The 27992-nt window shown below is 49.3% G+C and overlaps 1 protein-coding gene across 8 annotated transcripts in view; it reads right to left on the bottom strand.

Moving 5' to 3' along the window:
* Positions 1-27992, bottom strand: part of DEPTOR (DEP domain containing MTOR interacting protein) — a 168667-nt gene that overhangs the window by 102827 nt on the left and 37848 nt on the right. For all 8 annotated transcript variants that reach the window (XR_011491563.1, XM_070477477.1, XM_070477478.1 and 5 more), the window contains exons 2-3: positions 18406-18584; positions 17147-17270 (exon numbers count right to left, since the gene is read on the bottom strand). Coding sequence is in view for 7 of the 8 variants with exons in the window: in XM_070477477.1 (XP_070333578.1) it covers positions 17147-17270; positions 18406-18584 (303 nt within the window). In the remaining variant the exon portion in view is untranslated. The remainder of the gene's footprint in view (positions 1-17146; positions 17271-18405; positions 18585-27992) is intronic.

Raw genomic sequence — 27992 nt, 5'->3', positions numbered from 1 at the left:
GACTCAGAGAGAGAGAAGAGACTCGTGGCTGTCAAGGGGGAAGGTGTGTGGAGGGACCGACTGGGAGTTTGGGATTAGCAGATGCAGACACGCAGCACATGCATCTGTATGTAAACACACACACATCTACATGTATACATACGTACGCGTTAATACATATGCATAACCAAGTCAGTTTGCTGCATGCTGATAGCATCACAACACTGTAAGTGAGCTACACTCCAGGAAACAGTTTTCTTAGGAAAGCAGCACTGATCGCGTCTCCGAGCTCCACGGACTGCCTGGGGCTCAGTGGGGCAGCTCCTCCGCCAGCCTCGCTTGGGGTCCGTCACGCACCGCAGGCGGACGGCGGCGCGGGCTGGACGTCTGGCCTGGGTGCCCCTCCGTCAGCACAGCCTTTCCCGTGAGACGCCCCGGACACTGAGACACACAGCTCAAGAGGAAGGAAGCAGATGCTGCCAGAATTGTATTTACACTTTCATTAACACATTAAGACATTAATAATAATGAGAATATTATTAATACATTGGGTTGGCCAAAAAGTGTGCTTAGGTTTTTTTGTAAGATGTTACAGAATATAATCCACTTGCCAGACAACTAACCCATTCAACATGCAAAATGCAATGGTTTTCAGTATATACACAGAGGTGTACATCCATCACTACAATCCATTGTAAGATACCTTATCACCCCAAAGGAAACACTGTACTATTAGCGGTCATTCCCCACTTCCCCATCCCCATCCCTCATGTACACATAATGTACAAGTTTTTATGTGGACATGTTTTCTCTTCTCTTGGATATACACCAAGAAGCAGAATCGTTGGGTCATATAATAACTCTTCTTAATCTTTTGCGAAAATGCCAGACATTTCCCAAAGTGGCCATGCCGCTCTGCATTCCCACCAGTGAAGTGTGAGAGCTCTAACTTCTCCACATCCTCTCCAGCATTTGCCGTCTGTTCTTCACCAGGACCCTCCTAGTGGGTGTGAAGAGATGTCTCAGAGTGGTTTCGATCTGCATTTCCCTGATGATTACTGATACTAAGCATGGTTTTGTATGCTTGTTGTCCATTTATATATCTTCTTTGGAGAAGCATCTACTCTGATGCTTTGTCCACTGGAAAATGAGGTTACTTGAATTTAAGCATCTCTTACATATTCTTTGATGCAAGTTCTTAATCAGATGATGATTTGCAGATATTTTCTCCCATTTTGATGTTGAAGCTGAAACTCCAATTCTTTGGCCACCTGATGGGAAGAGCTGACTCATTTGAAAAGACCCTGATGCTGAGAAAGATTGGGGGCAGGAGGAGAAGGGGACGACAGAGGATGAGATGGCTGGATGGCATCACCGACTCAATGGACACGGGTTTGAGTAAACTCCGGGAGTTGGTGATGGACAGGGAGGGCTGGTGTGCTGCGGTTCACGGGGTCGCAGAGAGTTGGACACGACTGAGCGACTGAACTGAACTGAACTCTCCCGTTTTATGCGTTGTTTTGTCACTTTCTTCAAGGCTACTTGCAGTCCCAAAGGTTTTAATTTTGAGGTAGTCCAATTTATCTATTTTTCTCTTTTGTGGCTTGTGCTTTGGGGGTCACATGTCAGAAACACTGCCTGACACCAGCCCATGGAAGTTTACTCCTATGCTGTCTTCTAAGAGTTTTATAGTTTTAGCTCTTAAATTTAGTTCTATAATCCATTTTGAGTTAATTTTTCTAGAAGGCATGAGGTAAGGATCAAACTGCTTATTTGCATGCAGTTATCCAGTTATCTCAGCACCATTTTGTTAAAAAGACTATTTATTCTCCATCGAATTATCTTTCTGACTCTTGTTAAAAGCCAAGCAGCCATGCCAGGCCTTCTTAAGCTGCTAGGGCTCAGAAGTCACAGAATGTCAACTGCCTGAGTTACACTGGTTTAAAATCACGAGATTAAAGACAAAGGTAGCTTCAAATCCTAACTGTGCACACCTGTCAGCTACCTGACTGCTTCCCCGAGCATCGCTGGGGATGAAGACAGTGCCCCCCGGGGAGCTGCTGCGCAGCCTAAGTGTGACAATACACAAAATGCTTCAATCACGGGGCCCAATTCACCTTAAGCACTGAATGCATTTCAGCCGTAATGGTGATGATAACAATTATGATGATTAAGGTTTTCTAGATGGGGCCATAAGATTTAACCCCTTTCTTTATGGCAAAATGAATTAATATTCTGTGTATATTTCTACAGACAAGAACAGCAATTCTATTTTAATTAGTGGTGACAAATGGGAACGGTGCTCCGGAAGTCTTGTTTTTATGGAACAAATTCATCTTTAGTCAAAATGGTCCTGTGTGCGACTGTCCTCGTGATGTGAAGCCACACGCCTCACAAGTGCTGCTCAGTCGACCCCACGGACTGCAGCCTGCCAGGCTCCTCTGTCCACGCAATTTCCGAGGCCAGCACGCTGGAGCGAGTTGCCGCTTGCTACTCCGGGGACCTTCCCGACCCAGGGGGCAGAGCTGGGTCTCCGGCACCGGCAGGCGGACTCCTCACCACGGAGCCCCCGGAAGGTGCTGGCGGTGGCTCAGTCGCCAAGTCTCTTCTGACTCTGGGCGACCCCTCGGACTGCCGCCCACCGTGAGGTGTTAGGCATTAACAAAACTCACCTCCGGAAAGTACCCACAGATTTTACTGGGCCTGTGACTGCGCTCACCCTTTCCTGGATATACATCTGAGTCATATTTCCCAGGCTCACTTTAGCCCAGGGGAAAGGCAACGTCACAATAGAAGGAACTGCTGCATTTAGGGGCCAGAACAGGAATAGAAGTCAGCTGATAGTAATCTCCTTGTGCATTGAAAAAAATTCAAAAGGCCCAAGAAGGCCCCTGTAATGTGGGAACGCATGTGAACAGTACCCCAGGGCACAGCTGGCCAGGGAGCCAAAGTGACCCACGGGCCATGAGGCCCAAAGGACGCCTCCGAGTCTAGAAAGCTTCCGAAAAAGGTCATGTGTTAATATAATGATAAACCAGTTTGAAAAGCAAAACATAAAATTATATACATGATAATCATTAGAAATTAAAAATTTATTCATCCAAATATTGAGTTACTTTACCCTGGGGGCAGTTTCTGGATGCTTTTTCCTTTCTTCTTAATAGAATTCTCTATCACTCAAGTTATTCCCCAGACAGAATATACTATGCTTACAAATGGGGTGGGGGGAATTTATCAATAAAGAAGTTACGTTAAGTTTCTTTACGTATGTTTTAATTATTTTTTCATTTATTTTCTGCTCCAGGACTGAGTTATAGCCCATGGGGTCTTAGCTGCAATGTGCAGGGTCTTCAGTTGTGGTGTGTGGGTCCAGCTCCCCTGACCAGGAATTGAGCCTGGGCCCCTGAATTGGGAGCCTGGAGTCTTTAAGTGCTGGGCCACGAGAGAGTCCGTAAGGTCGAGTTCATATGTAACCAGATGACTTGTCCCTGACACAATGCTTACAACGATACTCAGTATAACACAGTTGCTCCCCATGTATAAATCACATACTTAGATGTATGCTTCTAAAATACAGTTTGAAAAAATAACACTGACTTGTGTGAGTAGGAAGAAAGTACGAATTATGGGGAAATGTTTATGGAAGCATTGATTAGTTTTGAATACTATGCTTTTTTCCTATAGAATAGATGTGATATGGATAAACAGACAAAATTTTCATAATCATTTGGTTTGGAATTAGTAAACCGAAAGCTGGTTACTATATGTCAGTAAAACACTAGTATATACTAAAAAAAGGTGAAGGAAAAGGAAGAAAAACAGCATTGTACACCCTTTGCCAACAAATACCTTTCACCTTCCTCCACTTGCTTCGTGTCATACACTGGACAGAACATACTCTCTCTCATCATTCTTCTTTACTCATATTGTTCCCTCACATCCTCCTCCCTCCCTTCCCCTGGAAAAATTTAAGCCATTCTTCAAAAAAAGGAAGCTCACTGCACAGTGGCGCAGGCTGTACACTGCACAAGGCAGCCTGGCTCCAGTGACACGTGAGGCCCAAGACGCAGGGCCCGCTCCCCAGGAGCCGTCCCGGAGGACGAGCCGGATGGCAGGGGTCTGAAGGGAAGGGCAAAGGGGTATCTGCTCGTTTGCACAACGGGCTCTAAGGGCTGGAGAAACCGCTGCCCCCTCTGAAAATATCCCGACTTAGAAGTGATTCACACAGACCTCTCCTTGTTTTGAACTTCAAGTCAGTACCATAGTTTCATGTAAAGTCTCTCAATTTTTAGCACACTATTTTTACCCCTTCAGCTCAGCTAGAAGCTTCTGAAGGACAGACACCATGCATTCAGAGCTCTTACTTCTTAGAAAACCCAGCCCCGGGAGGCAGTATACACCAGGTACTGGACACATACTTGTTGATCAGCTGGCTGACGCCACGTGTGCCACAAGCAGCGGTGACAGAGTGTCATTATCTCCGAAGGGTAAAATCCCTTCCTCTCTGCTCGCTATTTTAAATTTTCTGGGAAAAAAAAGCAAGAACTTTTTCAGTGTCGGTTTTGTGCTCTGACGAGGCTGATAATTCGGAACCGGAGTTGTAATGTTCACGTTCCCCGTGGTTTTCAGTGCTGCTGTATCAAATATTACCAGCCTTTTAGTGTGGATGCATTAAACATCTCAGGTGTTGTTACTGAAGTTGAATCAGCTTCAGGCAGAAGCCGAGTGTGAATTCCAAGGCCACGGCTGTCCTAAAAGGCTGCATTCAGCTACGGTTTCATAACCATAAAGTTACACAGGAAGGAAAGAAACCAAGCACTGCTCCACTGAATTCAAAATGATTCAAACCTCTGTGAGGCTTTCAAACCACTGTCAAGGGCAACTGCGTTCTCAAACAGATTATAAAGGCTTCTTTTAAGGGAATGGTTATTATTTATTTTGGATGTTTCCATAATTATTAGAAAATAGAAGGATTTGCTGCCAAAAACAAAGGGGAAAAAAAGGCAAAGAAAGACAGTTAGAAAGGGTAAGATAAAGTACTTGAGAAAGAAGTAAAGATGATACCAACTAGGGAAAACCAAATGAGTATGCCTTAAAGAGGTAGGGGAAGTGATAGAAAACTGGACCCATAAACAGGGGCTACTTCCTGCAAGTCAGCAGGCTGCGACAGAGGCTGCTCGGTCCTGCCTATTCGCTACAGTAACACGGAAAAGAACGGGAAGCAGTCTCTTCTCTCTTCTTTCAACCGAGGTCTTCCGTTGCGCCATCATAAGCCCCCTCCCAACACATGGGTCACCAACCTACCCCGCATTGCATCGGTCGCTGGAACACAAAGAGCAAGTCAAACTTCCTGCTCTGGAAGGACGATGACGAAGCAAGGTTCCCAGACTTCCGGAAAGCTTGAAACTGCTCTTGTCCACTGTGCTTTCAGCCACCTGCTAGAAACCAGCGGAGACCATCACCAGCAAAGGGCCAGTCGATAGCCTCAGTCCAGGAGAAAAGAGACGAGAGAAAACACCCAGTGAACTGGAGCCGCTGGTGCTCACGGGGATGCTCGTGGAGACTCAGCCACCTCTTGGCACGGATAGAGGGGAGGCTGCGCTGGGGAGGGCCACGTGCTGGCAAGGAGAGATTGCTCAGTCCCCCGCGTCTCTGGCCCAGGGCAGGTGGGCAGTCTCTGCAGACAGCGACACCCGGTCCAGCGGGAGCAGTCTGGAGCCGGGCCGGACGACACCCTTCTCTCCACGGGTCCAGGGCGGCAGCAGCAGTGGTGGCCAGCCTCCAGTCTGAACCTCTGAACTGTGACTTCCGGGCTGGGGTCGGGCTCCGGGACCCTGAGTTCCTTCTTGTGTGCCATGAAGGCAGAACGCTCAGCTCCACGGTGCGGTCAAAGCCAGAGCTAATCTCTGTAGCGTCGGGCACAGCGCCCGGCGCCAAGCCTCAGTGAACAAGGGATGCACGCGGGCACACACACATACACAGCCCCCAACACCCACCTCCCTGGAGGTTCACCCTCAGCAAGTCCTGTCGGTCCTTCCCAGGTGGGACCACCTCCCAACCAGCCAAAGGGACCCATTCCAAGCACGCTGGGAAGAGGACATATAAAATGCAGAAAAGCAAATGTTTAACCACTTCAAAGGAAATTTTATTTCTAGAGAATGCTAACACTGAGGTAAAAGTTAATCCTATTTAGGAGACTGAATCATGGTAGAATACGGAGGACAATTTTATAAAAATATTGTTCGGGTGGTTGTTCCGTATGTGTTCAGTTTGTGAACAGGGAGCTGCACACTCACGTGAAATGTATATACACTATACTTCAATACATGTAACTTCCTAGTTAAAGTTGGACGACACATTTGACTTCAGGAGAGTTAAAAATGCTATGTGGATTTTCTTTCCTTCTGGTCTGAAGGCCTTCTGTTGGGGCTCTGAGATTAGTAAATGCCATGGCTGACACTCCCCAGCTCTGCATGAAGAAGTGATTAAGCAGGGATGTTTCCATTTAGCAAACAAAGCAAAGCAAACAAAAAAGCATCTACACCCCTGGAGTCATCTCTGCATTTAAAGACAATGCCACCTACCCAAGGAGCCTCCACTCCACAAAGCCTCTAATAATGGAAGGATAAGCTCCAACCTCAACCCCACTCCCCCAGAAGCCTCCCACTGCTGCGATCCTGGAGGTCCACTTTCACTCTTCTCCCAGGAGGCCCTTCCTCCTCTGCTCCGTGGGTGTTCTTCGGCCTCACTGCAGCAGGCCTGACAGCGCCTCGCCCTGCCCCACCGCCTGGATCATTCACTCCAGACTAACACTTGGAGACAGACCGAAGCCGTTTCCGCTAGAAGACTCCGCGTTCTTCATCTCTTCCAGATGGAATCAACTGACACACGGAGCGAACTAGAGTCACTGGATTCAGAGCACGCTGGACACAGGATTCCACCTCTACAGGTTCGCTCAAGTAACAGGTTTTTAGCTTTTAATGCCATTCATGGGAAAGGAAAGAGCTGCAGTTTCGGCCAGGGTCCCTCTTTAGCAACTGGAGGTTTAAAGCAGGTAACTTGGCCCATCTCAAATTAGCCTTCCTTCCTTCCTTCCTTCCTTGTAAATTGATGGGGTAAATCTCTACCTCTTGGAAGTACAGGAAGAATTAAAATATTTAGCATGGTGTGTTCTAAAGATGGTGAGGTACTTTTTCTAATGCACAGAAGTCCTGAGTGTGGCTGTAGATTCAGCCTCACTATGAGTCCTGATGGTTGTAAGTATGGCTATAATCGATGACTTAAAATGATGGTGGTAACGATCCTCCTTATCCTTTGAATGTTTGTGATCAGAACCTACAATGAGTCAATACAAATAGTGATCTTAGACGAGCAAGTATGTACCCCTGGCTTCAGTCCAATCTGCATATGCCTCAAGGTTGGCACAGAAAGGGGCCGCCCAGTGACTTTGCTCCTAAGGAAGGCTGGCCGGGCATGTGTTGACCTGTTCATCTCTTCAGCAAACATCTATCTGGTACACGCGCTATGCTGGACGCTGAGGCTCCGACGTTGCGTGCAACCGCAAGGTGCACGATCCCAAACGGCTTCTAGTTAAGCGGGAGAGATGGAAACATCAGCACAACCATCTTGGAGAAACAGCTGGTGTGGCTGCTGAGCTAGAATGCAGGTTGATACGGGAGCAGAAAGCAAGCCAAAAAGACTTCTTATAACCCAACCATACTTCATACTCATACGAGAGGGAGAGTACCCCATGTCAGCTCTGACCATCACATCGTCATATGGTACATGCTCAGAAAGAAACAGAAAGAGCCAGTGAAATGTTCACTGATGGAGTGGGGCAATTCTGCACGCCTGTCCATTCAGGGAGATAGGAGAGGACTCGTTTCAGATCCGGGGTAGGGTCTCACAGGCTCCGCCAATCAGGGTCCCAGCAGGAAACTACAAAAACGTACATACGGGCTGGACTGTGCTGCTGGTCCAATGGCGAAGACATCGAGCTTCCAATGCAGGCGGCCCAGGTTCAACCCCTAGTCAGGGAACTAGATCCTGCCTGCCACAAGGAAGATCGTGCACACTGCAGTGAAGACCCTGCAACTGAGGCCTGACGCAGCCAGATAAATAAATGGTTTTTTTTTTAATTACAAATGGGCTAATAGGAGGTTCCTGGGAGCTTCCTTATATGCTCAGGCCTCAGTCGTGTCCAACTCTCTTGTAACCCTGTGGACTGTAGCCCGCCAGGCTCCTCTGTCCATGGGATTCTCCAGGCAAGAATCCTGGAGTGGGTTGCCATTTCCTCCTCCAGGGGACCTTCCCGACCCAGGGACTGGGTCCATGTCTCCTGCACTGCAGGCAGATTCTTTACCACGCAGGTAGTGTATCATAAAAGAACCATTCAAGCTACGGGCAGGGTTACGGGAAACTAGAGGAGATGATGAAGGCCTCAGCCCATGGGACCATGACCAGAACAACCCCAGGCCCCGGGATTAAGAGTGAGGGCAGTGTCCAGAGCCCGGGAGGGCCGGGCATCACGGAAAGGCTGCTGATGGGGGCTGGGCCCCTCACATGCGGAGGGAGCAGGCAGCACAGTCCTCCCGTCCACCTACTTCCTGCCGGGGCCTCCCTCTTGCCCCGCAACAGCAACGCAGCCTGTTGACACGGCCAGGAGTCAGCCCCAGGGCCCCCGGCCGCATGGGAAAGGGTAGAGGAGGAGTCTGGAAGACAAACGGACATGTCCTGCACACAGGCTGGGCTCCTCTCACGGCGCAGAGTCCAACTCTCGTGCATAAAAGCACGTGTGTCTTTATGCAGCCTGGGTCACGCAAGGATAACTTGGACGACAACCATTTTCCCTTTTATATCAGAAACTCGACAAAGCCAGTACGAGGTGAGAGTCTGCTCAACGTGACCTCATTTAGTCCTCACGGCAAGTTTGCGAGTTACGCCTGTTCTTCCAATTCTACAGATGAGAGACTCAGGAAGGCTGACTGTCTCGCTAAGTGGCCGAGGAAGAACTCTGACACACGCTTCTCCAACCCCAGAAATCTTAGACGGTTTTTCCATTCCACCAAGTTGAAAAATAACTACAGAGATTGATTGGCAAAATCAATGTTACAGAGCTTGGTTCACTGCCGTGTGATTACACAAGATTAGGAAAACTTGGCAGAAAGGACCGGCAATGAATCTCCGTCGATGAATCAAGTCTACTGTTGAAGCAGCTAGGTGAGTCTACCTCTAAATCAAGTCATTTCTGAATAATCAACCAGGGCTAGAAATCTGTAGATGACGATCTAGGGCTGATGACTCCTGACAAGTGCGGCTGACCTGCTGCCTGTCTCCATGTTAACAAAGCACCAAAACCACTGCCACTTATTTACTACACAGAGGGAGAGCGCGGCGTTGCCAAGAAGCAGTCAGGAAGAAACACGATTTCCAAATCCAGACGCAAGGCCTTGGTAGGAGCCAGGTGATGAAAGCTTCTCGCAGGCCCACTGAAAACTCTATCAGGCTGCATTCTGCTTACCGTTGTTGAGTGGTGTTCGTTCCTGCCATAACCTCAGATGGAAGCTGCAGAAATTTGCAAACTCAAAGCTGAAAACTGAAAAATGGTTCCGTGTGGGCTCATGGGCTCGGGGGCTGGAAACCAGGGTTTGAAACGCTCCTCCTGACTTTTGGCTCCAGGAAGGTAAGCAAGTTCACTCAGCCCTCTAGCCTCGAGCTCCGTACTTGCTGAGGGGAGAATCACGGTCCTTACCCCTTGGTGCAGGAGGCTTCACTAAGAAAGCACACGTAAAGGCCTGGTTTACTCTGAGCGTCAGTGATGCCCTGTTAGCCCCCGCAGCAGCATCTCCAGCATCCTCAGACCTCCTCCAGCCTCTCCTACTGCTCTACCATCTTTTCAAGCAGCGGTGCAAGTGAACAGATCTGGAGGATAAAGCTGATGTCTTCTTCTGGGCCGGAAAGCAGCTCTGCTTGAAGACATTACAAGGTTCCCTGAGCCTGGGGCTCCTCTTCTGTGCCCCCACCCTGGCAGGCATCCGCGACACCTCACCAAGCTGCTCTTCGGGAGCTGAGGCTTGGAAGAACCGCTGAGAAACTGACGCCGCTCTCGCTCTGAGAATGATGGCCTGCCCTCTGTCCCTGGACCCGAAGGTCTCCTGCCCACATCCAGGAAGTGGTGCAGGTGAGCCCGTCAGCGAGCAAGATAAGATCGCAAGACTCTTGACAGTTCTCCACCAGAGTCACACAGCATCAAAACCATGCCTTGTCACCCTGAGCAACAGCTACAGAAGGTAACAATGTTTAATCCATTTACACTGAAATTTTAGGATACCCTTCAAATAATCCAAGAAGGAAAAATTTACTCCAAGAATCTGTGAAACCACTAATTAATATGGCAGTACCAGTGAGCTGTGAAACCCTGTATATAATACACTAGGAAGTAATTTTGTTACAGTCTGCAAAATCAAGACCTATTTTGAACATAAAACCTGAATCAATTTGCAGACCTCAAGATCCCAGTTTGGAAAGCACTTTTATTCAGCAAATGCAGGAAGACAGAGAAAAAAACTTGAAGCCTCTTTTAAAAAAAACACTCCGGCTCCATGTTTTCACACATATTAGCCACTAAACCTCTTTCAGCTCGTGTGTCCATCTCTGCAATGGGGTGAACGGTGCCTGCTGGGTATATCTGAGAGAGCTGCACAGGCATCAGGCATGTCAACGGCCAGGATGCTCTGTAAGCTTTAAAGAGGCAAGGTAAGGTACACCTCTGACTCCCGGTGCTTAGCATGAAAAGCAAGCTCTCTTCAGCACCAGTTCAGCAGCTCACAGCAATCACTGCATGTAGAGTTCTTTGTTCATTCAACAAATATTTATTGTTTCAGCCACTGGGAGGGAACAGGAAAAAAATCTCAGGGGCACATGGTAGAGAAAGCTCTGATAAGATAAAATACACAAAAGGTCTTTTCCCCTGTGTACACAGTTTTCCCTTAATATTTCTCTCCAGTTCTATGGAATAGAGAACATAAAGGAGGCGGTGGGGACTGGAAGACGCCTAAGGGCATACTGGGACTTTAATTCTTCAACCAGTGTACGCTCTTACGCCGAATAAACGGACCACTGGTAACTGGAGACAGAAACTGATAATAAGAAAAATCCTGATAATAAGAAGGCTAAGACCCTCTGGATGAAAAACTAATGCCTTTATGAGCCAGACCTAGAATGGATTAAACTCCATGTTAAGACTAAGTTAAATTAAAATTGAGAAGTCTCAGAAATTAGGAGATTGGGATTAACATATATGCAGTACTATATACAAAATATGTATAGAAAATCAACAGGGACACAGTGTATAGCCCAGGGAACTAGACTCAGTATTCTATAATCACCTATATTGGAGAAGAATCTGAAAAAGAATGGAATAAGTATGTGTCTAAGCTGATTCACTTAGCTGCACACTTGAGACTAACAGAATGTTGTAAGTCAACTATACCCCAAAATAAAAACTCAGTTAAAAAAGTAATAATAAAATTGAGAAGTCTCCTCTACACCTGAAGATGAGATCAAGGTTAGTTTAAAAATGTGCATTTCAACTATTAGTCTTAGTAAGCATGGTCCAAACTGTACCCCAACTCACGTGCTCTGTGTAGCTGACTCTGTTTATTAGTACACAGAGCGCTTGGTTATCCCGAGCTCACCCTTTTTTTCTGGAATAGATCTACGGTGCCAAGTGCTCCAAGACAATCAAGCTTTGTAGTCTGGAACATTCATTTAAAACACCTACCATCTGAAAGCAACATATAGATTCTGCACTGTTTCTTTAAGTTACTGACACTGTTCCTCCTTTCAAAGGTGTTATTAGAAAACTAAGAACTGCCCTGTTTGGGAACACCTGCGATCCGTCCCCCTGCTGTGCATCTGTGCATCTGTCTGTGTGTCTGTGCGTCTGTCTGTGTGTCTGTGCGTCTCTGCATCTGTCTGTGTATCTGTGAGTCTGTGACTCTGTGAATGTGTATGTGTGTGCGTCTATGTGTCTGTGTGTCTGTGAGTGTGTATGTATGTGCATCTGTGAGTCTGTGAGTCCGTGTGTCCATGTGTCTGTGAGTCCATGAGTCTATGAGCGTGTATGTATGTGCGTCTCAGTGTCTATCAGTCTGTGAATCCGTGTGTTCGTGAGTCCGTGTGTCCGTGAGTCTGTGTGACTGAGTCTATGAGTGTGTGTGTCAGTCCGTGAGTCCGTGTGTCTGTGTGTCTGTGTAACTGAGTCTATGAGTGAGTCTGTGAGTCCGTGTGTCCGTGTGTCTGTGAGTGTGTATCTGTGAATCTTTGTGTCCATGTGTCCGTGTGTCTGTGCAGAGGTGAGTGCGGAACCGGAAGGCCCCACAGGGAGACCTGCGCCCCATCTCTGCATCCTCAGCCCACGGCTGCGCGGGAAGGCGGGGGGAAGCCTGCTGAAGCGCAGGGGCCTGCGGGGCTGAGACGAAGTCCTCCCGATGGCTCGTCTGGCCCAGACCCAGGGCACAGCTCTCCGTCTCAGACCCCCCGGAGCTGGCAGCAGGGATGGCTGCTACCTCGGGGAGCCCTGCGCCCACACTGAAACCAACCCGTCCACGTGGACCCACAAATCCATGAGGTGGACAGCACCAGGGCTTAGAAAGGCAGAGGGCCCCCAAGCAGCACGTTTCAGCAAAACCAGCCAGAAACCCCCAAGTTACACAAAGGCCTATTAATAACACAGAACAAACAGGCTAGAGGAGAGCGCAAAGGAAATCCTGACAAGGGGCCAGGCCCTCGGGGCTGGGGCAGGCAGGGAGGCCGCCCGTACCTGCTATCCGGGCTGACATCTCCTGCCCCCGGAGCAGCGGGAGCAACACGGAGCCGCCGCCACCGCTCCGGGTCCAGACGCCCTCCTCCTGGGACAGTGAGGTGAGGCCCCACCCTTCTACGTTACTGTTCACTATGCATGTAAAGCCCTGGAGGGGAACGGCGGCCCACGCCAGCGTTCTTGCCTGGAGAATCCCATGGACAGAGGGGCCTGGCGGGCTACAGCCCACGGGGTCGCACAGAGTTGGACACGGCTGAGCACACAGCACACACACGCATATAAAGAAAGCTGAGCGCCGAAGAATTGGTGCTTCTGAACTGTGGTGCTGGAGAAGACTCGAGAGTCCCTTGGACCGCAAGGAGATCCAACCAGTCCATCCTAAAGGAAATCAGTCCTGGGTGTTCATTGGAAGGACTGATGCTGAAGCTGAAGTTCCAGAACTTTGGCCACCTGATGGGAAGAGCTGACTCATTGGAAAAGACCCTGATGCTGGGAGGGATTGGGGGCAGGAGGAGAAGGGGAACACAGAGGCCGAGATGACTGGATACCATCATCGACACAAAGGATGTAAGTTAGCAAACCCCTGGAGAGGGTGAAGGACAGGGAGGCCTGGCGTGCTGCAGTCCACGGGGCTGCGGAGCCGGACACGACTGAGCGACTGAACAACGACAACGCTCTCATCACTACGGTTACTGTTATGATTTATCATTCTATGATCACTCTCTGCAGGAGGTTCAGATAAAATAACCTAACGCAGCGCTTTCAGAAGCTTAATGTGCAAATAAAAGACATTGTTTTTATTATATTTACAGAACATCACAGAGATTTACCATGAACAAGAATCATTTTACTCCTCCTTTCCTATGTCCACTTTAAAATCCTGGAACATTTTCAGTAACTTTTTATAGAAAATGCTATACTCAGATACTCACAAACTCCATGTTATATTTTTGAAGTAAATACTGACTCCATTCATTTAATCTCCACTGAAGGAAACAGAAAAGATTCACTAATAGCGCAGTAACAATAAGTTCGGACTCTGGACCCTTGCGATCATACCCAACTGGTTTTGTTTTTCATTAATGATGTGACCTTGGATAAGATATTTATCCTCTCCCTGTGACATTTTTCTCATCTATAAAATGGGAACAATGAAAGCATTTAAGTAGGGGGTTGTTATGATGATTAAATAAAATGGATTAGTCAAGACATTTGATATACATCTATCAATCAACAACTATTATCTATTATTATCTTAAAAGGGAAACAACTAAAGGAACATATATTTTGCAACACCTTCTTTCCCAAGTATCACAAACATCCTAAACACAGGATCTGGTGAAATAATTCAGAGGGAAAAGGGCATTTTTTGGTTGCTGTTGGTTGTGCCATGCATGTGGAATGTCAGTCCCCTGACCACGACCGCTGCCGTGGAAGCACACAGCCTTAACCACTGGCCCACCAGAGAAGTCCCAGAGTCAATTTTTCAAATAATAAAAATTCTTGAAAATGAGAATCATAATAACAACCAACATTTCTTAATGTTATCTTTTTAAGTATCCAAAACTTAGAAAATAATGATCCATGCTGAGATTCATGAAAAAGATGGCCAGAGAAACAAAGAAAATGCATTAAAAACAGCTAAACTAAACGGATCAAATAGGTAAACTGAACTATCAATTCCAAAGGTTTGAGAGTTTGCTCCATACGCATTCTGGCAATTGAAAACAGTAGGAGCCGAGATTTGTGAGGTGACAGTTAGGTCATGCCAGGTTAAGGGCTGATGAAATGACTTCTCCTAGTGCTAACTTTACAAGCAGTTTGAGGAAGGAAATTTACTTGGAAATGAGACACTCAACACTAGTGGATAAAAAGCCAACGGCACACACACAAAGTCCAGCAACTGGTCAGTTCATCCAGATGTCAAACGTCTAGTTACCCTTTCTAGCAAGTTATTTACCGTCTATGCCTGGTGAGACACAGGTGAACCTGCAGGCAATAGAAAGAAGGATAAAGCAGCTCCTCTGCCTAAACCTCTTGGTCTAATGCTGCAGATGCACCAAGGTGAACGCCTCACACTGCCCTCGCGGGGTAAATGCACAGGCACACCACCCAAGCCCATCCTAAGGGGACATGGACGGACGCTCAGGAAAGGTCACACTGAACACAGAGTGCCAGAGTCTGCTGGACCAGGGGGCCTCCCGCGAGAAAGCACATCGGGCCACCACCGGGGCCGCCCCCCCCCCCTCCAACGGGCTCCCGTCAGTACCGTGGCGGCCTGGCCCGGTCCCCGGCCCACCGCTCACCCCCCTCCCCTCCCCGGACACTCTGGCCTCCTCGCTGTCCTGAAATACGCTGAGCGCATCCCCACCCAAGCCTCCCCCCGGCTGCGCCGTCCACCCGGGAAGCTGTCCCAGCGCATCCACACTTCATTCAAACGCCGCCTCTTAGGGACGTCAGGCCCCAACACACCTCACCCGCCTCGGGAAGGCTGCCTCTCTCTCTATCACTGTGAACCGTGTACTAAACAGCACTCCTCTTCACACGCTGTCCCTTCAACGTCTGCCTCTTCAACTAGCCTGCGAGCTCCGCGGGGCAGAAGCTTCGTCCGCCTCTGACCCAGGCACATCTCCAGGGACTGCCAGGTGGGGAGGGCTCACTAAGTGCGTGCGGAACAATTCGTGGACAGTAGGTGCCCAGAGCAGCAGAGAGGCGTGGATGGCCAGAGACACACAGTTTAGGCTGAATGGAGAAGCGGGGGTGGGGCTGGGTGAGCGTTTTCTGGACGCCATGAGCAGCTTCCTTCAGCTTCTCTTAGCACACCCGTCCCACTAGTGACAAAAGTTCTCTGTCAGATGTCTCAATTGTTGCTAACCCCGGCTCCCATAAGGTGACTACCCAGGTCCCAGGAGATAATCTATAGCTAGAAAAGAGGGCTACAGAATCCCTGGCGCCCTTCCATGGAAATGATATGTTTCTTTTTTTCCCCAGGATCTCAGTCTGCGGGCCAGGGGCTGAATCTGGCCACAGCAGGGTGGCCCAGCATCCTAACCACTGGGCCAAAAGGGAACACCCACCATGCATGCTTTTGACAACATAAAATCTTAACAGTTTAAACGGACCAGCAGGGTAGCCTAAATGCTAAACACCCACTAGAATTTTCCAGAAGGAACTAAGGAAGCAGCAACGGCACGCACACACACACACACACACACACACACTCCAGGACACAAACGGAGGTGCTGAGGAGGCCTCCCGTTCGGTCACACGGGTCAGGGAGAGGCGAGCTTATATACTTGGAGACAGAGAGCAGGCGACCGGGGGGCCAGGAGAACCAGCATTGACGGGGCAGGAAGCGTCTGCACAGCCAGCGCCAGGGAGAGGGAACGGACGGCCACAGGGGTGGGAGAGACAGGACCCAGGGTGGGCGCGACATCAGGTCGGTGTCCGAGACGGCTGTCCCCCGCGGGATCTGACGGCACACGAGAGGGACCGAGCCAAGTCCTGAAGCGCTTGACATGAGTGGTCCCTGGCGTTCCCACGGCAGCAGTGAACAGCGCCATCACCACCTCCACGCCGGAAAGGGGGACGCTGAGGCTCAGAAGGGCGAGGCCCCACGGTGAGAACTCAAGCCGCCTGGCTCCTGACCACCGTGGTAACCAGGTGCCTCTGCCCCACACACCCACCCACAGAGGAGGCGCTTTCATGTCATGAATGCGTGCTGAGAAAGGCAGTCAGAGTTAAGGAAACAGTGCCGCTGCTTTCGCTAAGGGCTGCCCTGGAAAAAACAAGGAAGGTAGGATGGGAACAGAGCCGCAGAAAGAGCAGCTCAGCTCAGAGACGAAGCGCTGGGAGGGTCCAGGCCCATCAACCGAACACTCGGGGCCTCTTCCAGAGAGCTGCGGGGTCGTTCCTCTTCACCCACTCTGCCTTCTCAAGGCCTCTCACTGCTCATTTCCTGGCCTGAGCCTGGACTCCCCGTACCTGACAATGCTGCTCTAGCCGTTTACAGGTCTACGCTTCCAAGTCACACCCTAGCCCTTAAAAGAGCAGGCACCTGCACTGCTGGATGGCAAGCGCCAAGGGCCAGGCTTCCGTTTTCACTTTCGGATTTTGTTAAACCGACCTAAATACAGAAAATGCTATTGAAATAAATGCCTTATGAAGAATCTTATGAAATCGACTTCATTTCTGGCAAAGAGAAAAGCAAGTGAGTGATAGTTTTCTCATACTAAAAGGAACAGTTATGCAACCATCCGTCATGGAAGAGCCGGGCTGAAGTCAAAATGTAAAAGAGGAAACAGCCCCACAAGGTTGGAGCGGAGGGCTCCATGGGCAACCTACTTTTCATACAGCCTCTGTCCCCTCACGAAGGCCTTCACTTCATTGTCCAGGGGGAAGGTGCCGTCATCCTTTCTAAAGCGGTAGAAGAGTTTGACGTCCTTGAATTCCTTATGCTCATCACATACTGAAAGACAAGATACACAGAGATGCAAATGAGAAAAAAAAACCTCTTATTAATTATTCAGATGAAGATGCTGATCAAGATTTGTTTTATTACCTAATTTCTCAAGCATACTACTTTGCAATCTAATACATGTATTTAACACAGTCCCTGGCACAGAAAAGTGCTCAGTTTTATGAGCTATCATCATCATCACTATTTAAGAGAGTCACAAAACTCAACTCATTCTTCTTTCCACAAACTCTTCTTGAGCATGATAACAGGGTAGGCATCAGCCTTAAAGAATGTGAAATCTAGCGAGACAGAGACAGGTCGATACGTAATTAAAACATGACGTGATTTGGCTACGAAAGAGCTGAGGAGACATGAAAGGAGCACCTAGAACCCCCGCCGTGTGGAAGAACGCCTCTCTGAAGAGTCTGAATGCACGTGGAGACCTGAAGAAGGAGAGGAAAATGAGCGAAAGGGGAGATGTCAGCATTTCAGCCTGAGAGAGCAGCAGCATGTGAAAGCTCGTGGCCAGGGTTAGACGTTTCAGGGAGACCCAGTCGGGAACGGCCACTGGAACACAGTAACGGCAGAACCCGGACACAGCCCGAACGTCCGCCAGTGGAGTGGACAACGGTATGATGGCCAAACGGTACGTGGCACGCACTGCCGTGAAAAGGAGCAAATGAGACACACTGCCAGCGTGAGCGGATCCCACAAACAGGATGCGAAGCAGAAACGTGCGTCTCCATAGTGACCTAAAACAGCATGTCACACTGAGAGATGCACGCACAGAAATGAAAAAGCATAAAGAAGTCCACAGAAATAGACCCAGATGCCTCCTGGAAGAAGGAAGGGAATATAACTGGGCAGAGGTACACAAGAGACCAAGTAAATGCTCTGTTTCTTAAACGGGTGGGTTCACATCTGAAACAGAAGATTCAGGGCTTCCCTGGGGGTCCTGTGGGTAAGACGCTGCACTCCAAGTCACAGGTATGGGTTCAACTCCTGGTTGGGGAACCAAGATCCCACCCACTACAGCGTGTGGCCAAAAAAACCTTTTCCCTTTTTAAAATTCCTTTTTAAATAAAATGAAATAGAAAGTATAGCCCTTCGTTTTGTCTCACTACTCTGTGGCCCCCTCGCTCACCGTGGTGGATGATGCCCCGGTCCGCCAGCTTCTGCATGAGTTTAATAGCCGTCTCTCTGTCAGACGCCTCCTTGTGTTCAATCAGCCAGTCAATCAGTTCTTTTGCGACAAAACAGTTTGGGTAGGTTTTAAGATGATGTCGCCTGTCTTTAATCACCTTTTCTTCATGCAGCCTGAGCCTGGAAAGAAAAGTTGGCAATCACTAGGAATTCTGATGACAACACGCATCACTGAATCAGTCCCAGAGAGAAGTAACGAAATTCAAGCCCAAGACACATCAGAGGCCATCCTAACACCTTTATGTCAGCGGCCATTTCCATCGGGTCAGAGCCAGAGGCCCCAGAAAGTGACCCCACCCGCAGATCCAGAAGGACACACGAGCTCCGTGTCACTGCGGAGAGCGTTCTCACCCCACCCCGCCTCCCTCCCTCACTCGCTCTCCACCAGGGGGCTTACGGTTAGAACCAACCAACTAGTAAACCTCTAGAAACCTGTGGAAACCAAGTACTTCCTCTTCATCACAGGCCGCTGAGGATGCACGCCCTCTGAACTCACTCCGAGACACAGCAAACACGAATGAGCGTCTACCCAACCGGCCCAGTCAGGGACGTCCAGGCAGTAGAGACCGAAGTCGGAAAACGCACGAAGATGCCTGCCCTTGCTGCTCTCGCCTTCCTCGGGGCAACAGCTAAGCCCCTTGTGAGGCTCTTTACACAGACCAGGGCTTCCCGGTTGGGGCAAGTGGTGTGCAACGCAGGAGCCACAGGAGGCCTGGGTTCCATCCCTGGGTCGGGAAGACCCCCTGGTGAAGGACATGGCAACGCACTCCAGTATTCTCGCCTGGAGAGTCCCGTGGACGGGGGAGCCTGGCAGGCTACATCCCCGGCTTCACCCACGTGACTCCCGTCCGTCTTACTTCATTATCTCAATGCTGTAGAGAAATGGGGTTGACTGAGTAACCACACAGAAGCTGGGTGAGCGTCCCTTTCTTCCTCCAGCAGACGGAGGCAGCTGCGCGATCCTGTGCTCGGTGACGCTGAGATGGGGGCCCAATGTCTGCTAAGCGCCAGCAACTCAGCACAGCACCCAACACAGAGCAGGCCCCACCCCCCATTCCGGCAGGAGGGAACCAGGCCCTGCTCCCGCCTGAGGCTCCCAACGTGTGTGCGTGCTCGGTCGCGGCAGTCGTGTCAGACTCTTTGTGACCCCACGGACTGTACAGCCCACCAGGCTCCTCTCTCCATGAGGATTCTCCAGGCCAGAATGCTGGGGTGGGTTGTCATGCCCTCCTGCAGGGGATCTTCCCAACCCAGGGACTGAACCCAGGTCTCCTGTGTCTCCTGCATTGCAGGCGGATTCTTTACGCACTGAGCCTGCAGGAGTGCACTAAAGGGGATGTAACGGGTTGTGAATCCCAGGGGTTGTGACTCTGTGTTGGGAACATTCTGGACTGGAGCTCTGAGACCAAGATGCTCTTCCTGCTTCACCACTGTCACAGGCTGAGCCGGGTTCCCCTAAAATTCATACGCTGAGGCTGCAATTCCTGGTACTTCAGAATGTGGCTGCATTTGGAGACAGGCTCTTTTAAAAGGTAATTAGAAGCAATGAGGTCAGCAGGGCAGGCCCTGGACTTACAGGAGTTGTGTCCTTACAAGAAGTGGGGGTCAGGACACAGACAGGCCAAGAAGTTGGACCAGTAAGGACACAGGGAGAAGCCGGCCATCTGCCCACCAAGGAGAAGCCGGCCATCTGTCCACCAAGGAGAGGCCTCAGAGGACAGCCCCATGAGCACCGTGACCTCAGGCCGTTAGCCCTGAGAACCGTGAGACAGGGAACTGCTGACGTCTAAGCCACCCCGTCGGAGAATCTTGACTGTGGCAGCTTGAGTGCAGACAGTCACCCCTGCTGAAGATGGAGGCTCCTGAGAAGTCTGGGGATGAAGTGCTCAGCTGGGGCGTCGACAGGGGGGCAGGGAGAGAAGAGAGATGAGAGTCCTAACAGGTACCAGCGCATGGAAAGAAAAGAACCGTTTATTCTATTTAGTATTTATCTATTTGTCTGGCTGCATTGGGATTTGGCTGCAGAACGCACCGTCTTCGCCGGGGCACGCAGGCTGAGCTGCTCAGTGCCTTGCGGGAGCCCCTCCCCCTGACCAGGGATCAAACCCACATCCCCTGCATTGCGAGGCAGACTCAGCCACCAGACCACCAGCAAGGTCCCGAAAAGAACCCTTTTAACGGAGTTCCTACTATATGCTCAGCATTGCACTAAGCATTTTCACATGAGTGACTTAACTGCTGTGGCCTGAATGCTTTCATCCTCCACAAATTCACATGCTGAAATACTAAACCCCAAAATGTTACTTATGAGGACAGTCAGGAACACAGGACTTGGCTCTCATCCTGATGGCCAATAATTCCAGAGGACCAAACTTCTGAGCATCAGCATCCTTGCTGGCAAAACCAGGATAACGGCATCCACCCTGATTATCTCACACTGTCGCAAAGCCGGTTAGTAAGGATAAAGACAGCATTTGAGCCTTTACTAAAAGCCAGGCAGCTCTGACTGCTTTACTGGCATTAATTCTCATGACAGCTCCCTGAGGCTGCTAATGTTAAAGTCACAAATGATATAAAGTAGAGCTGTAAGTATTAATAAGAAGTAAACGAGCCTTAATTTAAAAAAAAAAAAAGCACGTTCACATCGGTGTGCTAAAGTCATCACATGAATCATTCTAATTAATTCAGTGACAATGACACTGAGTAATTTGTTTAACATGCTCAAAGTGGCAGAATGCAAAACATTAATTCTTAGACAAGATGTCTGTCAAGAATCTAAGAATACTGAGGACCAATTTATTTAGAAATTGAGATGTGGAATAAGCTGCTCTATAATTTGGTGGAGGAGGAATATGTTATGAGCCAAGAGACAAGGTTCGGCTCCTGTAAACCTTCCAACTTAAAAAAGAACGTGTTGGGTGATGTTTCTCTTTAAACACGTGTTGGGTGATGTTTCTCTTTAAACACGTGTTGGGTGATAGCTCTCTTTAAACACGTGTTGGGTGATGTTTCTCTTTAAACACCACAGAACAGAGCCTTTCGGTTGCTATCCCTTCGGCACTGAGCTTGGTGCTAATTCTGGAGCAGGACTGCCTCCCTCTGAACCTCACGCCATACAGGAAGAGGCGGCTCTGGTCACTCCCCTCGCAGCCCACCAGGACCTGGTGCGTTTCCACGTCGAGGAAAGCGGGCAGCAATATCGAGGAGAAAAAGCTCTGGATCTGGGAGGCAGCCTAGAACTTGATCTTTTCAGACATGTTACCAGGGGTTAAAAATGCTCAATAACTGTTACCATCTGTTTCTCTGTAACAGAAACACAGAATGCTAAAGATAAGTATGAAAAATTCCAGAAAAACTATCCCAATAAAGAGATAAGAATTTTCATACGCTAAATAACCAAGTGTTTTGCCTGGCACTGTGCGTACTTAATAAATATTTGGTGAACAAATAAGGATACAGGGACACTAACAGAAATGACACCCTTTTCTAAAAAGTAGGGAAACTTCTCACAAAAAAAGTGGGGGTTCTCACCCCACGACTTAGTGAACATCCAATATTAAGGAATTTATCTTAAAAAAAAAAAACAACACGTATATGCTTTCACTTCCGGGGCAATCCACTTCCCAAGTTTAATCCCCGTTGTGTGGGTGTATATGTGGGTTTTGTTTCTTGGTCATTCTGTGTGGCTTGTGGGAGCTTAGCTCCCTGGCCAGGGACTCGGCAGTGAAAGCACGGACTTTAACCACTGGCCACCAGGGGATTCCCCTGCATGTGTGTCTCTTTTCTGTTTTTTGAAAAAGCATTTCCATTTCTTTGAACTCAGTTTACGGCTTACAAATTTCCACAGTGTTTAATACACGAATATGCATGATCCCCAAGAAGCAGGTAGAGGAGACAATATTTCAAAGTCTTGTGGGAAAAAAGAAATTCTGCACACTCGAGCCTCTCTGGGATGGCATTCTCCAGGAAGACCTGGTGAGATGCTGAGCGGGACTGAGACGCCCTTGCAAACATGCCCATCACCCCATCTGCCAGGCCCACACCCTCTGCAGCTGCAGACCGCCTCCCACACCTCAGCCACCCCGGGCAGCCTGCAGACCCCTCCCCCCCTCGCCGAGCTGGTTCTCCCCGCCCGGGGCAAAGCCTGGCTGAGAGCCCCTGACTCACGGGGGTCCCCACGCGCCCACCGGCTGCTCGGCGAGGGGACCAGAGCCAGAGGATTCTCCCCACTCAAGGGACAGCCGTCGGCCAAGCCCATCAGGACGGCTCCATCCAACACGGGAACAGGGCCGTCGGTTTCCAGCCCTGTCTGTGTGGGGAACCTTCCTTCGAGGCGGAGCCCACTGGGAGCCAGTGAGGAGCCCAGAGCAGTGAGGAGGGTCCCGATTCAGAGCAGGGGGCGGGGTGGGGGCTCGCGGCCGGATGCCCCTGGTTCCCGGTGGTTCCCCCACGCAGACCCCCGCGTCCAGGACTGTCCACCAAGCTAACCCAAACGTCCGTGCAGATTCCTCCATAGGAGGCTACGGGAAACCCAAGTGAACTTTCTGGCCAAGCCAACACAGGTTAAACATCCTTGGGATCATAAGAAACCTGGCAACCAGGGAAGAGGGGGGCACGCAGGCCAGCTCCAGGAGGGCAGAGGGGAAGAGATGGCCAGAGGCCCCGACGCAGGCCCGGGTCGGGTTCCTTCGAGCCTTTCAGTTCTTCCTTCAAGCTGCCGCGCTCCGAGAATACCCGGAACAGGGTCAGCCCCTACCGGCGGCTGCAGGAGACTCGGCTCCAGTTCCATGAGGCCTGCGGTGAGCACGGCCCCTCCAAGCATTCTCACCGTCTCTGCCCGGCGTGCACCGGCGTGCCCATCTCACAGTCTGGACATCCTGCACTCTACCCTCAAGACAGACACCCCTCGGCTTCAAACACCCCCTCCTCCTGCCTGTAATAGCTAAAAAAAATTCTACTTGCTCTTCGGCTTAAAAGCGCCTCCCCTGAGAACATTTTCCCAGCCACCCCAGATCAGAAAACGAGCTTCCCTCCTCTGCTCGCCCACTAGTAAAGCACTTGCCCCACTGTGTTACTGTCAGACGGGGTGAGGGATGCTAGGGGAGAGGTGCTGATTTGTAATTCCAGTGCCTAGTACACAGCAGGGCACAGAGCCTCACTGATGGGAAAAATCAGCTGATCCATCTGATACCCTGGGCCTTGAGATGCATGGGGCAGAAGAGTCTTCTGAAGACAGAGTCCAAATCAATCCACACTGAACCCCTGGGAAGAAGAATCATCTCTGTTTCAACTGCATTTTCTATGCCACTGGCTGGAGAATTTAAATACAAAAGCCACCTTCCCGTCATTCATTTCAGACAGCTGGTTCACAGGCTTTAGAGTGAAGGTGATTCTGTAATATTCTATCCGCGGCCAGCGAACCAGCTGCTGAAAGTGCCATCTAACAATTTCCTCTTCCAGCTCCAGGAGAACAAACACTCCGGAGCACAGGGTGCTAATAATCCCTACAAAACTACCATCCATCAGATAAGAAAGGCAGAAATTGTTTTTCAAAAAAAACAGCTTGTGGAAAACTGCAGCGGGTTGCAGGACTCAGAGAACAAAAGAGGGCTAGAAACCACATAGTCTCATTTAAAAACAGCGTCATAAATCTCAGCCGAAGTAAACAGTTTAATTAAAACACACAGCCAGCAGAACAGTGTGGCTGACAGCGCGAGCCTTGTGATCTGGGCAACAGCACTGACATCAATGTGCCTTCAACCCAAGCTATTGTCCCTTCCAGATGTTCAGGAATGGCTATTATCTGTCCTTGGGGACCAGAGAATTCAGAGGAAGTCACTTTTACTCACCCACCCTTGAAAGGTCCCAAGTCTAAAAGGATAAGTAAATAAGAGAGGAACCAGTGAAAGCTAACACACTGCATTTTCTTTTCGTATCTGGATTTATTTTATAATTAAAAATTCAAATGATCAAACAAATTCACGCCCTTGGTAGATTAAAAAATTTCAAAAGTGCATAACCTCAAGCTGGGTAACTGGTGATGAACTGATACTTGTTGAAGACAGGAGACATGTGTGTGGGCGTGTGCTAGACTATTGTTTTTACTTTGGGAGGGGTTTGAAATTCCTTGACCCCCATTTTTTTTTAAGATAAATATTTTTTGATGTGGACCATTTTTAAACTCTTTAGTGAATTTGTTACACTACTGCCTCTGTTTTATGACTTGGCTTTTAATTTTTTTGGTCACGAGGCATGTGGGATCACAGTGACCAGACCAGGGACGCAACCCTCACCCGCTGCATTGAGAGGTGAAGTCAACCACTGGACCGCCAGCGAAGCTCCAACTCCCACTTCCCAAAGGAACACGGTATGAATAGTTGTTTATGTATTCTTGCAAAAAATCTATGACGTCCACATGTGCAGCTATATACATATACTCTTACGGGAAATAGGGTCATAATAGACATTTCATGTAGCTTTGCTTCAAGAAGATGCTTGAATCCTCTCAGCCTGATGAGAACAAGGGAATAATACAGATGGTGATAGAAAGAATAGAGAACTGGTTAGTGTAATGGACGTCACATTACTGAACTGCACATTTTTAAATGGTTAACATGGTAAATTGTATGTTGTGTATATTTTACTGCAATAGAAAAAGACTATACTTAAAAAAGAACCGGTTAACGTAAAGAGAGCATGTGTGATCTGGGGAGCCAGAGGGAACTGCTCTGAGACCACACACGTGTTCACACACCCACAACAGAAAGCTGCGGTGGCCATCTCCTCTAGTGGTAATGTCAAACGTTCCATCAGCAAGACCCCTTTTCAGGAGGGTAGTGAGCAAGGGCTCTGTGAATCAGGAACAGAGCCCTTTCACAGCCCGTGCCAAGTCAGCCCAGAGCAAAGTCCCACGTACGCTGCGTGTCCTGTCACCTCAGTGAACTGAAAAAGTAAATGCCTGGGAAGGAAGCATGCCTGATTCGAGCCCCACGTCTCAGGGGCAGTACTTAAAATCATGATGGAGTGTTGGCAGAAATAATAACACTAACACTTTACATCTGATCAGAACCGAGCACCATCAGAAAGAGCCCAGCAAGACCCCTTGTGAATCAGGCAGGCACTGTCATACTCAAGAGACAGATAAGGAAGCAAGCTGGCAAGGTGACAGTGATGTGCTCACAGTGAACGTGAAAGTCGCGTCCGCCTCTTTGTGACCCTGTGGACTACACAGTCTGTGGGATTTTTCCAGGCCAGAATACTGGAGTGGGCAGCCTTTCCCTTCTCCAGGGATCTTCCCAACCCAGGGATCGAACCGGGGTCTCCTGCCTTGCAGGCGGATTCTTGACCAGCTGACTTGCCAGGGAGGCCCTAATGTGCTCAAGCTAGGTTTCTAACAAAGAGCAGGACTTCCCTCGTGATTCAGTAGCTAAGAATCCGCCTGTCAACGCAGGGGACACGGGTTCAATCCCTGGTCTAGGAAGATCCCACACGCTGCAGGGTGACCGAGCCCGCACTCCGCGATAAGAATCTGTGCAGTAAACGGGCAGCTCTGCTCAGCGCGGCTGGAGAACGCCTCAGCTTGGCAAGGAGACCCAGCGCGGCCCATAAATAAAAGGCTAAAAAAAAAATCACACAGCAAAGCAATGACGATGGTTTAAAAATAACGCAGATCTAATTTTTACATTTAGAGAGCTTTCCATGCCATCAAACTTTAAACAGAAGCACCTGGCTTCTGCCTATTTTATGCTCATATAGGCTAAGAAAGAGAAAACATTCCAGTCATGCTAAAATGCCAGGGACGGTGAAAATTCATGCAATTTATACACCACACAAATACTACCTTATAACTACAGATGGGGATTACTGCTACAAAAGCAGTCATCACGTTGTCTTCATGACTGCCTTGAGCCAGTGTTGTATAATTAACATGATATTACCCAAGGGCCAGAAGTGGACACAGTGAGTTATGCTACCCAGAGAGTCGGCATCAGCTCATTCAGGATACACAACAAAACCTGCTATTGTTTCTGTCTGTTCCAAGCACACAGCATGCGGGATCTTAGTTCCCAGACCAGGGATCAAACCCATGTCCCCTGCCCCCTGCAGTGGAAGCCCAGAGTCTTAACCGCTGAATTGTCAGGGAATTCCCCTAACACACACTTTGCTTTTTTAATTCTTTATTGAAGTATAGCTGAATCACAATGTTGTGGTGGTTACAGCAAAATGACTCAGTTGTGTGTAGAATGGATAAACAAGGTCCTACTAGACACTTTTAATGATGTGTGCGTAACCGCTCACGAGGCCTTTTGAAACCCCTCATCTCATCCTTGAGATAAGATGTAAACACCAGGTCAGGGCAGGAAGGTCCCTAAGTCAGCCTCCCTCATCTCATTAGATCTGAGATTTCTCACTGAATTCTTCCTCCATGCGAGCATTTTTCTAGGAGGTCTCCAGTTCCGAGGAATAAGAAACAATATCAGCCTCTCAAGTTCTGATCTCTTCCTCTGATGAGTCACAAGAAAGGTACTCTTCTGGCTTACAAAGTGCCTTTCCAAGAAGCTCCAAGAGTTTTTTCCAAACATGTCATTACTTGTTTACATTCCGTACCCAGCAGAATCAGCCCTCTAAGTGCCATTTTACACGTGAAGAAACAAGCCCAGAATGTTTCGTGGAACTCGCCGAGGACACAGAGGGACTCCCAGGACCGGCGCTGGGCCCCGAGTCCACGGGTCCTGCTCTCTCGAGAGGGCAGGGCGGCACTGGTCCTGCTCCCTTCAGAGGGCCAGGCAGCTCTCGGACGGCTCAGGGGCGGCTCTGAGCCTGGCCACCTGGCCCGCGGCACCCCTGTCACAAGAGGGCACCGCATCTGGCACTTTCCTCCCGAAACTCAGAGCTCTGCTCGTTACTCAGAGCAGCAGTGTGCAGCCGGGGCAAACACCACATCCCGTCCTTCATCCTGGTCCCCAAGACTTGGCACGTGCCCAGCAAACGGAGCTCTGCAGGTGACGGCGAGCGGGACTTGCCGGCGGTCCAGCAGCCAAGGGGCCACGTTTCCACTGCAGGGAGCGCGGGTTCGGTCCCTGGTCAGAGAACTAAGGTCTTGCATGCCGCGTGGTATGGCCAAAGAAAAGAAAAAAGAGAGAAAGAAAATATACCTCTCAGGCAGGAATAGGGACTCAGTTGCGTTAGTCCCCAAATTCCACTCCTGCCTTCCTGATGATGAGTGTTCATCATCAGTCAGCGGGGCTGTGGAACCAGACCGACCAGGGCTCAAGTCCAAGTCACTGTCATTACCTGCTGTGTAACGATGGGCAGAGCACTCAACTTCTCAGCGCCTCAACTTTCTCATCTATAAAATGGGAATAATAATGTATGTGTCATATTGTGAGGATGAGATGAGAGATTCTATGTTAAGTGCTGAGCACACAGTAAGCTCTCAATAAACATCAACTCTTCCTGCTGTTATGATGATGTAATACATTTTGCCAGATTGTGCCAGAAGCTCCATCGAACACCACTAAATATGCT

This window comes from Odocoileus virginianus, chromosome 15, assembly GCF_023699985.2.
Source record: "Odocoileus virginianus isolate 20LAN1187 ecotype Illinois chromosome 15, Ovbor_1.2, whole genome shotgun sequence".
NCBI classification, from domain to species: domain Eukaryota; kingdom Metazoa; phylum Chordata; class Mammalia; order Artiodactyla; family Cervidae; genus Odocoileus; species Odocoileus virginianus.
This window is presented reverse-complemented; position numbering and strand designations above follow the sequence as displayed.